Source organism: Scyliorhinus torazame, chromosome 3 (genome assembly GCF_047496885.1).
Source record: "Scyliorhinus torazame isolate Kashiwa2021f chromosome 3, sScyTor2.1, whole genome shotgun sequence".
NCBI classification, from domain to species: domain Eukaryota; kingdom Metazoa; phylum Chordata; class Chondrichthyes; order Carcharhiniformes; family Scyliorhinidae; genus Scyliorhinus; species Scyliorhinus torazame.
Window position 1 is genome coordinate 104,863,148 of NC_092709.1, and position 14,108 is coordinate 104,877,255.

General features: G+C 49.4%; 1 protein-coding gene across 1 annotated transcript in view; it reads left to right on the forward strand.

Moving 5' to 3' along the window:
* Positions 1 to 14,108, forward strand: part of LOC140409392 (IQ domain-containing protein M-like) — a 215,625-nt gene that overhangs the window by 152,002 nt on the left and 49,515 nt on the right. The window contains exon 4 of the mRNA XM_072497840.1: positions 5,594 to 5,783. Coding sequence (XP_072353941.1) covers positions 5,594 to 5,783 — 190 coding nt within the window. The remainder of the gene's footprint in view (positions 1 to 5,593; positions 5,784 to 14,108) is intronic.

Consider the following 14,108-nt stretch of genomic DNA (forward strand, 5'->3'; position numbering starts at 1 on the left):
GTTAAGGAGCCTCCGCACATTGGTATTCCGCTGCCTTCCCTGAACAAAACCCATCTGGTCTTCGTGAATCACCCCCTGGATACAGTCCTCAATTCTGGTAGCCAAAACCTTCGCTAACAGCTTTGCATCCACGTTGAGGAGAGAGATTGGCCTATACGACCCACACTGTACTGGGTCCTTGTCCCGCTTAAGGATCAGCACTCTGCACATCATCGGGGGTAGGCCCCCCACCCCCCCCCCCCATCCCCCCTCCCTCGCCTCATTATAAGTCCTCACTAATAGAGGGCCCAGCAGGTCCATGTACTTCCGGTAAAATTCCACCGTGAACCCATCTGGCCCCGGAGCCTTCCCCGCCTGCAACTCCCCAGCCCCTTAGTCAGCTCCTCCAGCCCTACTGGTGCCCCAAGCCCAGCCACCTGCTCCTCCTCCACCCTCGGGAACCTCAGTCGATCCAAAAATCGATGCATCCTCCTCTCCTCCGTCGGGGGCTCAGACCTATACAGCCCGTCATAAAAGTCTCTAAATACCCCATTTATTCCCACCGCATTCCGCACCATGTTCCCCCCTTTATCCCTAACTCCCCCAATCTCCCTCGCTGCCTCCCGCTTCCAAAGCTGATGTGCCAACATCCGGCTAGCCTTCTCCCCGTACTCATACACTGCCCCTTGCGCTTTCCTCCACTGAACCTCTGCCTTCTTGGTGGTCAACAGGTCGAACTCAGCCTGGAGGCTTCGTCGCTCCTTGAGTAGTCCCTCCTCGGGGACCTCTGCATACCTCCTATCCACCCTTAAAATCTCCCCCACCAATCTCTTGCTCTCTCTCCCTCTCCTTCTTCTCCTTGTGGGCCCTAGTGGAGATTAGCTCACCCCTAATCACCGCCTTCAGCGCCTCCCAGACTACTCCCACCTGCACCTCCCCATTATCGTTAGCCTCTCGATAGCTTTCAATGCACCCCCGGATCCGCCCGCTCACCTCCTCATCCGCCAGCAAGCCCACATCCAGGCGCCACAGCGGGCGCTGGTCCTTCTCCTCCCCTAGCTCCAGCTCCACCCAATGCGGGGCATGGTCTAAGATGGCTATGGCCGAATACTCCGTGCCCTCCACCCTCGGGATTTGTGCCCTGCTCATAACGAAGAAGTCTATCCGGGAGTAGGCTTTATGGACGTGGGAGAAAAAAGAAAATTCCCTGGCCCCCGGCCTGACAAACATGCATGGGTCCACTCCTCCCATCTGGTCCATAAACCCCCTCAGCACCTTGGCCGCCGCTGGCCTCTTAACCGTCCTGGACCTGGAGAGGTCCAATGCTGGATCCAGTACCGTGTTGAAGTCCCCCCCCCCCCCCCATTGTTCTTTTTATTTTTATTTTTTTTCCAATATGGGGCAATTTAGCGTGTTCAATCCACCTACCCTGCACATCTTTGGGTCGTGGGGGCAAAACCCACGAAAACACGGGGAGAATGTGCAAATCCGGCATCGTCCCAATTCGCGGCATATACATTCACTAATACCACCCGCACCCCCTGCAGCTTACCACTCACCATCACATACCTACCTCCATTGTCTGCCACGATGTTCAGCACCTCAAACGACAGCCGCTTCCCCACCAAAATCGCCACCCCTCGATTCTTTGCATCCAACCCCGAGTGGAAAACCTGCCCTACCCACCCCTTTCTCAGCCTAACCTGATCTGCCACCCTCAAATGCGTCTCCTGGAGCATAACCACATCTGCCTTCAGTCCCTTCAGGTGCGCGAGCACAAGGGCCCTCTTGACCGGCCCGTTCAGGCCTCTCACATTCCAAGATATCAGCCGGATCAGGGGGCTTCACCCCCCCCCCCCCCCCCGCCAATTATCCATCCCCTTTTCTAGGCCAGCCACGTGCCCGCGCCTCCCGCACTCTCCATTCCCCCCAGCGGCAGACCCCCGCCCCGACTCCCTCTCCGAGCTCCAGCTCACCTTTGGCCAATGCAGCAGCAGCCCAGTCCGTCCGTCCCCCCCCGCCCCCCCGCTGCCAGCTTGGTTCCCCCCTAGCTGCGTTGCTCCCCCATAGCTCTCCCGTAAGTCAGCTGACTCCTGCTGACCCCGGACACTCCCGCCACTCCTTCGACCCCCCAGTGTGGTAGTCTCCCCCCCCTCTCCTGTCCATCAGCGGGCGTTCCTCTCCAACAACGCCCTTCCCCCCCTGCCCTGCCCCCTTCCTTCCCTAGCGTGGGAAAAAGCCCACGCTTTCCATCAGACCCGCCCCGCCCTCTCTGGCGCAGCTCCCTTTTGCGGCCTCATCCCAGCTCCCCCACCTCGGGCCTCCCATCTCCCCTCCCCCCAACGGGGCCCCGTCCTTCCAACGACCGACGCCCACACTCTCACAAAACCCCCACTTCGAACCATTTCACCCTACCCCACCCAGCACCCAAGGAAACTACAGAACAGAATAGAACATCCCCCAAAGCACAGTAACCACAGTAGCCCCCCGCGACCTCCCCTCACAAACGACCCTCAGTCCGTGTCCACCTTTTCGGCCTGAATAAAGGTCCACGCCTCCTCCGGCGTCTCAAAGTAATGGTGCCGGTCCTTAAATGTGACCCACCGACGCGTCGGCTGCAACATCCCAAATTTCACCCTCTTCCGATGCAGAACCGCCTTAGCCCGATTGTACCCGGCCCTCTTCTTGGCCACCTCCGCGCTCCAGTCCTGGTATATGCGGACCTATGCATTCTCCCACCTGCTGCTCTGCTCCTTTTTTGCCCATCTTAGGACACACTCCGTGTCCACCAAACGGTGGAACCGCACCAATACCGCCCGCGGCAGCTCGTTAGACTTGTGCCTCCTAGCCAGGACTCGGTGGGCCCCATCCAGCTCCAGGGGCCTCGGGAAGGCACCCGCGCCCATTAGCATGTTCAGCATCGTGACCACATATGCTCCAGCAGCTGATCCCTCCACTCCCTACGGAAGACCCAGAATCCGCAGATCTTTCCTCCTCGCCTGATTCTCCATGTCCTCGAACTTCTGCCATTTCTTATGCAGCGCATTTGTGCGCCTCCACCTTCACCGCCAGGCCCAATATCTCTTCCTCATTCTCCGAGGCCTTCTGCCGCACCTCCCGGATCGCCGCCCCTTGGGCCTTCGGGGTCTCGACCAGCTTGTCGATCGAAGCCTTCATCGGCTCCAGCAGCTCTGCTTTCAATTCCATGAAGCAGCGCTTGAGAAACTCCTGCTGCTCTTGCGCCCACTGCGCCCATGCTGCCTGGTCTCCACCCACCGCCATCTTGGCTTTCCTCCCTCGCACCTTTCACTGCACCAGAGTTACTTTTTTCACCACTCCACTCCTGGTCCAATCCATACAGTGCTGGGGAAATCGTACTGTCACCTTCCCACCCTGGGAACCGTCGAACAAATGCCGCTGGGGTCCCTCAAAAGAGCCCAAAAGTCCGTTTCTGGCAGGAGCTGCCGAACGTGCGACTTAGCTCAGCATAGCCGCAACTGGAAGTCCCAGATATAACTCTTGCCCTGCGGTATATACCTATCCCTTTCCATCACTAAAGTAAACGTAATTGAATTGTGGTCACTATCACCAAAGTGCTCATTTACCTCCAAATCTAACACCTGTCCTGGTTCATTACCCAGTACCAAATCCAATATAGCCTCGCCTCTCGTTGGCCTATCTACATACTGTGTCAGGAAACCCTCCTGCACACATTGGACAAAAACGGACCCAACTAAAGTACTCGAACTATAGCATTTCCAGTCAATATTTGGAAAGTTAAAGTCCCCCATAACAACTACCCTGTTGCTTTCGCTCTGATCCAGAATCATCTTTGCAATTCTTTCCTCTACATCTCTGGAACTTTTCGGAGGCCTATAGGAAACCCCTAACAGGGTGACTTCCCCTTTCCTGTTTCTAACCTCAGCCCATATTATCTCAGTAGACGAGTCCTCATCAAACGTCCTTTCTGCCCCTGTAATAATGTCCTTGACTAACAATGCCACCCCTCCCACTCTTTTACCACCTTCCCTGAGCTTACTGAAATATCTAAACCCCGGCACCTGCAACAACCATTCCTGTCCCTGCTCTAGCCATGTCTCCGATGAAGCAATTGCAGATAGTTGGACCTAGGACACACTTGAAGAATTCCTACAGGTGGTAGCCTGGGGCTGTAATGATTGGCCTCCAATAACCACAACCATCTCCCTCTGTCCAAAATGTCCCCCGATTCCCATTGACTTCAATTCTGCTAGGATTCCTTGATGTTACACTCAGTCAAATAAATGCCACCGAGAAGTCAATGGCAGTGATTCACACCTCACTCATGATAATCTTTCTGTTCTAAGTTGCAGAAAAACAGTGCAAAATAGCATTAATTCTCACAAATGAGGGCTAGATTTTACACTTCTACAAGTGCACATCAACTTGTTTCTGTTATTTTCATTTTCTAAATGTAACTGTTTGACTGATGTTCATTCCACAGCACCCAGCACCAAGTAGATAGATAGTGCTGCAGAGAAAGTGGATGTCTGCTTGTGCAGTAACTGAAATCTACATTAACACATTCACAAGATCCTTTTATATTGATCCCAGTTGAGTGTTTAACATTCGTAGTCGGTCTCCTGAGCTGCAGATCATGGTGATTTTAAACTGTTTTGTACTTATTTCGCTGCCGTCTGCACAAGATCTGCTTTTCAGGGACTGGCATCACATATGCTGCCAGTCTATACCAATATAACAGGGCCAGTTGTCTCACTGAAGACTGAACTGTAGCCCTGTCTATGAGAACGTGGGATTTAAAGAAATAATCCTGTGAGTCAATTCACTGGCATAGGATTTAAATCTGCCTTATTTCCACTTGTACCTTTTAAATGAATAAATGAAATAGAATCATAGAATTTACAATGCAGAAGGAATGCACCGGCCCTTGGATAGAGCACCCTACCTTTGTCCATACCTCCACCCTATCCCCACACCACCACCCTATCCTCGTAACCCCATCAAACCTTTTTCGGACTCTTAAGGGCAATTTAGCACCGCCAATCCACCTAACCTGCACATCTTTGGACTGTGGGCGGAAACCGGAGCACCCGGAGGAAATCCACGCAGACATGGGGAGAACGTGCAGACTCCGCACAGACAGTGACCCAGCGGGGAATCGAACCTGGGACCCTGGAGCTGTGAAGCAACTGTGCTACCCACTGTGCTACCGTGCTGCCCCAAAGTAAATCAAGACATCTGTACGCAAATGTGGGCTGGAATTCTCCGGTCGTTGGGATTCTCTTTTTCCGTTGGCAGCGCACCCCGCCTGCGGGTTTCTCAGCGGCATGAGGGAAATCCCATTGACAAGTGGTGGGAAGAGACAATCCCACTGCCAACGAACCGCACACGCCGCCGAGAAACACACGCTTGGGAGCGGAGAATCCCGCCCGTAATCTTTCCTTTAAAATAACTCACTCGTACCAGATTTATCTCTGGGACTGCTGTTGGTTGAACTGTAAACAGATGATGTCCTTACTACTGGAATAAAATAGAGGATATATGTACCTCAATATATCAAGGATAGATGACATGAAATTCTCTAGATTTAATTTTGAGAATAACATTTTTGCAGCTTGCAGAAATTCAATTCTTTGCGGAATAGAAGAATAGAGTACATGGAACCACATAAGGACATCTTAAATGCTCTTCATCCTAAGGGGAGGGGTCCATCTGCTTATGAAAAGAAAATGGCAGCCACCTTTATTCAGAAGTTTGCCCGAGGCTGGCTTGTGCGTATGAGATACAAGAGAATTAAAATGAAGGTGAGTGTTTTATCTTCATAGCAACCTTTAGTTCTCCAGTTGCATTTCATGCTTCAGCATAGCATTTTTGTATATATTGGGAAATTTCATATGGTAGCCTTAGCTACTGAATAATTTATTATTGCTGCATACGATAACAAAATCATGCATTTGTTTAGTATTTCAATGTGGAATAACAATTATGAATCGAACTTTACAGGGGTACAATCAAAAAGAAATAGAAATTGCAGCAAAGTAGATAATAGGAGTTGAGATAATTGGAGTGACTAATGAACATATTGTTGAAAGAGATGGATTTTAAGGAGGGTAGTAAACCAGGGGAGGCAGAGGCGATACGGTAAGAAATTTTGGAGCGTGAGGCTAGGAAGTTGATAGTGCTGTTTTTGATGGTGCGATGAAAGGTGCGCTAAAGGCCAAAGTCAGGATAACAGAGTTCAGGACAGAGGGGTTTGATACTGGGCAATAAAATGGATCATTTAACACCCTTAGATCATTTTAGTAAGGAGCAAATTTTGATCTATGATTGTTTGCGATAGTCGTAGTTGATGATGGGTTAGGGAGGGTGTGTCGTAGAGAAAGTGGCTGCAACAACCGTGGAGTTGGGGAACACGTCTGCCCCTGGTTCTAAAGGATTCTTTTTAGAAAAAGAAACATCTATCAACAATTTTTATTTATATGGTGCCTTTAACATAAGAGAATGTCCCAAGGCAGCTCAGAAGAGCCGTATCAAACATAATTTGACATTGCAATGTTAGAGCAGGCAAACAAACATTTGGTCGAAGAGGCCAGTATTAAAGGAAGAGAAGCAGAGAGTCTTAGGGTGACAGCTGAGGCCTGACTATGCATGACCAGTTGACTAATTTCTGGATGAAGTTCTTTGATGGGCTTTAAGGCCTTTACAAACTTAAGGGTTTAACAGCTGTTTTAGACTTCCACCTGTAATGCTCTAAAAGAAGCATTCCATTTTATCAGTGGGGCAATCTATCCAACCTGAGCAGGCATTGGTCCCATTAGTAAATTTGTTTGCTTTGTGTCCTTTCTGTGTTCAAAATGTGTGAAATGTATTACAATTTCAATACCTCATTGACTGGTAAAGTAACTGGTTTGTTGAGTTGACTGAAGCCTCAATTTTTCTTTAATTCCTGGAGATTCAGTATTTGAAAATCTATTCTAAGGGTACTGTGCAATGGCAACACAAAAGCTTCCATCTACGACCACCCACACAGACCCAGTTTAATTCTGTAAGATGTGGTCTCCTTTCCTCTCTGCCAAACCTATTGAATTCCAGAACAAGTTGCACTGTATGTAAGTGCTAATCCTTGCTCGTCCACAGTGGCCAATTGTCTTACAGCCAAGATAATTTGAGTTGAAACCTGCAGAGGTTATGCTAACATTATATAAAGTCCTGTTTAGACTGCAGCTGGAGGAGTACCTCATACTGTTCAGGTTATCATGACATAACAGCCATTTAGACCCAGAACGTCGTCCAAAACAAAGCAATAAAACTGCTCTCCAATGTCAAAACACCTGGCAGTCAATTTGAACCTTGAAAATAAGATGCCTCAGAGGGAATTTTATAGCAGTATATAGCATGCTTAACAGGATACAGACATGAAACTCAGAATAGTACTTTCTGAATGGGCAGGCTTCCCATAAAGTAGCACAAAGAGTACGGCTTGTAACAAGTTCCTGTCAGGTCTTAAAATGCTTTGAGACAATGTCTGTCAATTCCAAGAGGACCATAATGGAATACAGCACCTAGCCACCTCATGTATTCCTGCTGCTCAGGAGCGCCTGAGAAGAGCACAAGGCTACGTTTAAGAGTACACATATCACACATGTATACCAAGAGGAGGTTCAGCGATAAATACAAAAACAGTGGAGGGTTCACTAAAATTATGGAGGGGCGCAATGGGTAAATCGCGCGCGTGCCCCAAATTGGGCTCCACGGGCAAAACCTCAGATGAGTCACCTGATTCGCTCCACCCGGCGCGATCTGGATCTTGCCCTTGCAGGGCAGGAAATCCCCAGTCATATGGAGCAAATGTTCAACATGCCAAGGGCTTAGGTCATAACCTGGAGCAAGGGCTCACATGGATGGCTCTATGTGTAATCATTTTCTATTGACTTGGAAAATCCTACCATGTCTCATTGCATTGTCGCAAGTTAACCATGGGGAAAAAAATAAGCCTTTAACTGCACTTGTTGACATTGAATCCAGGCATCTTAAATTTTTTCAAGGTGTGGAGCAAGACTAGACATCTAGAAGAAACGGATGTGAATATTAGTCAGCAAAAATGAGAGAGAAATGATGGCATATGGGGTAATAGATGTCACTATGTCATTATAGCCTCCTTTTGGTACAACTGCCTGAAAGCGGACAAGTACTCCCGCCACCCGTTGAAAATGGTAGCAGAATTGGAGGGAATGGCAAACTGGATGGAGATCTGCCATTTAGGATCTCCCTTCCAGTATCACCATTATAAATCTTTGTTCTCTTATCTACTTTTACAAATCTGATTGTCACCAACATTGACAGTGGCCAGTGGAAAATCTCAATTTAAAGATTTTGTGACTGGTGTTAACAGATTCTGAAATAATCCAAAAAGTTTGGTGGGGTCACTGGGTTACAGGGATATGCTGGAGATTTGGGCTTAAGTAGAGTGCTCTTTCCAAGGGCCGGTGCAGACTCGATGGGCCGAATGGCCTCTTCCTGCACTGTAAATTCCATGATTCTATGTATAGATTGATTCTAAGATTTCATTCAGCCAATTATTGGAGATAATCTGTGGGTGTCATGACAGCAAAGCTGTCACCATTTAGCATTTAGCAGAGATGAGGAGAAATTTCTTCAGCCAGAGTGGTGGGTCTGTGGAATTCATTGCCACAGAGGGCGGTGGAGGCCGGGACGTTGAGTGTCTTTAAAACAGAAGTTGATAAATTCTTGATTTCTCGAGGAATTAAGGGCTATGGAGAGAGAGCGAGTTAATGGAGTTGAAATCAGCCATGATTGAATGGTGGAGTGGACTCGATGGGCCGAATGGCCTTACTTCCGCTCCTATATCTTATGGTCTTATCATTATTCTGTGAAAGTGACAGCAACTTCTCAAGTCCTCGTACACGCAGTTAAAGATAGAAATCCAAAGTTGCTGCCATTGATTTCCTGTACTACTGAAGTCTTCAAAGATAAAAAAAAATTACCTTAAAAATTTCGTTTTTTACACACTACTTTCAATATTAAAAAAATCTTGAGAAAATGTAACCTTATTAGATGTGGTGAAACTGAGTTGCTTTTGTGTAAAATTATAAAAAGGAAATGATGAAACTTTGGCCATATAGCCTGCTGATGACATCACTACTGCTGGATGCTAGAGGTCCCCTATGGATGAAATTAATGTCGGGAAAATTAAAATTCACACCATAGAGTTTGATAGATCTTTGTGACATCTTTTTCCAAGGCCAATAAAAGATAGTCACCTCGCTGCTCAGCACACAGTTCAGGTCAATATGCAACTAATGGAGTATTTCAGAAGGTTCATTAAAGAATTGGTCAGTATCCAATTGGATAAAGTATTAAGCTAAGAACAGAAAGAATGTCTATTGACCCTCCTATTCCATTGGCTTCAATTTTGTTAATCACCTTTTATGTGGTACCTTGTCAAATGCTTTCTTAAAATCCATACAAACAACATCCACCACATTCCCTTCATCAATTTTCTCTGTTACTGCATCAAGATATTCAATTAGATTAGTCAAGCACAATCTGCCTTTTACAAATCTGTGCTGGCTCTCCTTAATTAATCCTCTTCAACTGCCGGTTGTTTTTGTTTTCAGCCATGGTAAGTCCAGTCTCTCAATGCACTCCCTTGCCCACTCCTTGCACCTCCAAGGTGACCGATCACTCAGCCACCTTGCATGTTGCCCACCTGCCATGAGGCCCTCTTTCCCCCCTCCCAAACACCTTGGTGCCCTCTCCCCCACTCTGGTCTCAGCTCAGGTCCTCATATCCCTGCTACCACTCAAGTTCCACGCATGCCACTCCTTAACCATCTGAACCAGAGTTCCGATGGTGGCATGTAAGAGGAGGTCGCACATTGTGTAGCTTCCGCTAGGGTCCTGGGTTTTTGGTATTTTCCATTTTTGGGGGGGGAAAATCAAAGGGAAATTTGTCCCCAGTAAGATTTAGTTGGTGAAGAATGTTCAAGATTCCCGGCTTGGGTCGCTATTTGTGTGGAGTCTGCACGTTCTCCCCGTGTCTGTGTGGGTTCCCTTTGGGTGCTCCGGTTTCCTCCCACAGTCCAAATGTGCAGGTTAAGTGGATTGGCCATGCTAAAAATTGCCCTTAGAGTCCAAAAGGTGGGGTGGGGTTACTGAGTTACAGGAATTGGGTGGAGGTGTGGGCTTGGGTCGGGTGCTCTTTCCAAGGGCCGGTGCAGACTTGAGGGGCCGAGTGGCCTCTTTCTGCACTGCAAATTCTATGAAGAGCCAACAAAAGCTGCTGGGAGGAAGGATTCGAGTGCCAGTCCACTGGCAGGGTCGAGCACAGCGAAAGATAGGTTGGCAGGGAAGATGGGGGAGTCAAGCTCGCCAGGTGGGGCCACATTTATAACAGTCAATACACTGACGGAGGTGATGGTGGTGGAATTTGAACATCAGTTTTTTTAAAATATTTTTATTCAACAAATTGTCACCATTTTCACCACACAAAAGAAAAAAAGAACCTCAACAATGTAAAAAACAATCGCACCCAAACCCAGGAACCCCCCCCCCCCCAACCCCTCACCCGCATCCCATATCCCCCTCCCCTCAACAGTCATTGGTAACCAACTCCCGAGAGTGCATGATGAACAAACCCTAACAATTGGAAATCCCCCCCCCCCCCATCCACCCAGCTTGGACTTCACCTTCTCCAGGGTCAAAACTCCAGCAGGTCCACCCGCCAAGCCAAGGCGCAGGTTGGAGAAGCTGGCCTCCACCCCAACAAGACCAGCCTTTGAGCGGCAAGGTGGGAGATGTTGGAATTGCTCAAACATTCAGTGTAGGATCTGCTGGCCCTGATAAGGGAGTCACTTGGAAGAACAGCAGAGGTGTGCGGGAGCAAGATGAGGCAGAGAAGGGGGTGGAGGAAGCACTGTTGAGGCACAGCAACCAACTCGCCTGGCTCGAAGCTGAACTGGCCAAGATGGAGGACAGAAATAAGGGCCTGAGAGGCAAGGTGGAGGACATTGAGAACAGACCGCATGGGCATAACGTGAGGATTGTGGGGCTGCCCAAGGGCGTGGAGGGCCCTAGGCCGACCAGGTTTGTGTCGGAGAATGGGGGAGGAGGACAACACTGCCCCCCCAGTGTTGGATCGGTGCACCAGTTGCTCCGGTCAAAGCCATGGGCAAATGAGCCACCGAGGGCAGAGGGACCTGAACACAGTTTTGAATCTGAAATTGGACCGTTGCAGACCAAAGTCGCTGACCCTGTCGGGGGAGGGGTGGGGCGAAAGTACTGGCAGCGTTTATGAAGGAGATAGGGGTGGGGGAGGGCGGGTGCATGATGCTTTTTGCACCGGGGTGGTAAGGAGTTTTCCTTCTTTTCGCAGGGCACGTGGTCTACACCTGGATTGATTTTTTAATAATGGGGAGGTCATTGTTGTCAGGGGTAAGGAATGTGGAGTGTCTAGCGATTGTGATTACCGACCACCCTTTGCAACTGGTTGATGTGTTGTTGGAGAGGGGTGAGGCCCAGCAGCCGGCGTGGAGTTTACATGTTGGGCTGCTCGCGGATCTGGGTTTTTGTGTGAAGGTGGCCAGGTTGTTGGATGAGTATGTAGAGTTTCATAAGAATGGGCAGGTCTCGCCCTCTGGGATATGGGAGGCACTGAAGACAGTGGTAGGGGGGACGCAATTGCATACAAAGTGCAGGTGGATAGGGAAGCAAGGGAGGAACACCAGCGGCTGGTGAATGGGATATTAGAGGTGGATGGGAAATATCAGGAGGACCCGACTCTGGAGGTTTTGGCCAGCAGGAAGCTGCTGCAGGGACAGTTTGACCTGGTGTCTACAGATAAAGCGGTGGCGGCAGTTGAGACGAGCAAGGGGGTAGTTTGAGTGTGGGGAAAGGTAAGCTACCTGTCGGCGTTCCAGTTGAGGCGGCAGGCAGCATCCTGGGAAATTGTTCAGGTTTAAGCGAGGTGGTGGGGAGCTGGCGTCAACAGCGAAGGAGTTAAATGGAGTGTTTGAGGCCTTGTATAAGAGGTTGTACAGCTTGGAGCCGTTGGGGTATGAGTTGGATATGGTGGAACTTTTGGAGTGATTGGAATGTCCCAGGTTGGAGGAAGAGGATCGGGAAGCGTTGGAGGAGCTTTTGGGGGTGGAGGAAGTTAGGAAGGCGATTGGGAGTATGCAGATGTGGATGGCATCAGGGCCGGGTGGGTTCCCGGTGGAGTTTTATAAGGTTTGCAGATCGGGTGGTGCCATTATTGGTGGAGGCATTTGAGGAGTCGGTGGCCCGGGGGTTGTCCCAGAGACGATGAATCAGTCATCAATCGTACTCCGATTGAAAAAGGACAAGGACCCAGTGGAATGTGGGTCAAACCAACCAATCTCGTTGTTGAATGTTAATGTAAACATTTTGGCGATGGTGCTGGTACTCATGTTGGAGGGGTGTCTCCTGCAGGTTGTTTGGGAGAATCAAATGTGGTATTGCCCCAGGCAGAGCGGGGGAGTGATAGTGGCTTTAGATGCGGAGAACGCCTTCGATAGGGTAGAGTTTTTTTTTATTCGTTCATGGGACGTGGACATCGCAGGCTGTGCCAGAATTTAATGCCCAACCCTAATTTTCCGATTGTTAGGGGACCGAGGCAAAGGAGCCCTATGCCCCTCTCCTATTTGCGTTGGCAATTGAGCCGTTGCCATCTCCTTGAGGGTGTCGGGCAAATGGAAGGGGATAATAGGCGGGGATGAGCATAGCGTATTAATATTTGCTGACGATCTGTTGCTGTACATCACGGACCCGGTTCCCACAATGGGGGATATAATGGGGCTGTGAAGCATTTTGGGGCTTTTTCCGGGTACAAATTGAATTCGGGAAGAAGTGAATGTTTTCCGGTCACTCTACCGGGGGAGGGAGCTAACTTGGGGGTGTTACCGTTCTGGCCGGCGAGTTCTCGTTTTAGATATTTGGGGGTACTGGTGGCCCGGGACTGGGCACGACTACTGAAACTGAACTTTACAAGTTTGGTGAGCAAGGTTAAGGTGGACGTGCAGAGGTGGGACAGACTCCCTCTGACTTTGGCTGGGCGAGGGCAGTAAGTAAAGGTTTGTGTTTTTGTTTCAGTGCCTTCAGGTCTTTCTACCTAAGGTGTTCTTTGTGGGGGTGGATTTTGTCATTCATTTGGCCGGGTATGGCGACGAGGATTCGGAAGGTGGTCCGGAAGAGAGACCGACAGTCAGGGGTTTTGGCGCTGCCGAATCTGATTTATTATTCCTGGACGGCGAACATGGCGAAGGTATTGAGTTGGTCTGGGGGTCAGGAGGATGTCTGGGTGAAGATGGAGGCTAGGTTGGGCAAGGGGATGGGTTTGTGAGCACTAGTGACCGCCCCACTTCCGTTCAGTCCAGGGAAAGTTTGGGGGAATCCGGTGGTGGTGGCCAGGTTAAAACTATGGAGGTAATTACGGCAGCATTTTAAATTTGTGGCAGGGTCGAAGATGGATCCGATTCGGGATAATCATCTGCTCGAGCCTGCAACATTGGACGCCAGGTTTAGAGGTTGGAAGGATAAAAGGATAGTGATAATGGGGGATTTATTCCTGGAGGGGCAGTTTGCGAGTTTGGAGGAGCTAGCGGTAAGCATGGTTTGTGCAGTCTGAAACGAGGATGTTGGGGGGGGGGGGGGGGGGGGGGGGTGTTGTGTGAAGCCCTACGGAGGGTGAACGCCACGTCCTCCTGGTCCCTGAGAGGCCATTTTTGGGATTTCGGACCGGCCAGAGCTGCGGGCGAGGCCGGGGGGAGGTGTCTTAGCCTTCACCTTGTTGATTGCTCGCAGGCAGGTTCTGTTGGAGTAGAGGTCAGCTTCTCGAGCCAGTGCCTCGGTGTGACTGGGGTATCATGGAGTTTGGAGTTTTTGTACTTGGGAAAATTAAATATATGCTGAGAGGATCGAGGTTTTATATAAGATTGCGGCCATTTGTCATGTATTTCAAGGAACTGGTTGGTGACAGATATTAGGAGGGTGGGGAGGGAAATGGTTGGAGGGTTGGGGGTGGTTTTTCTTTTGAGGTGCTTATATGTTCTGTATAAATAAAAAATGTTTAATAAAAATATTTTTAAAAAA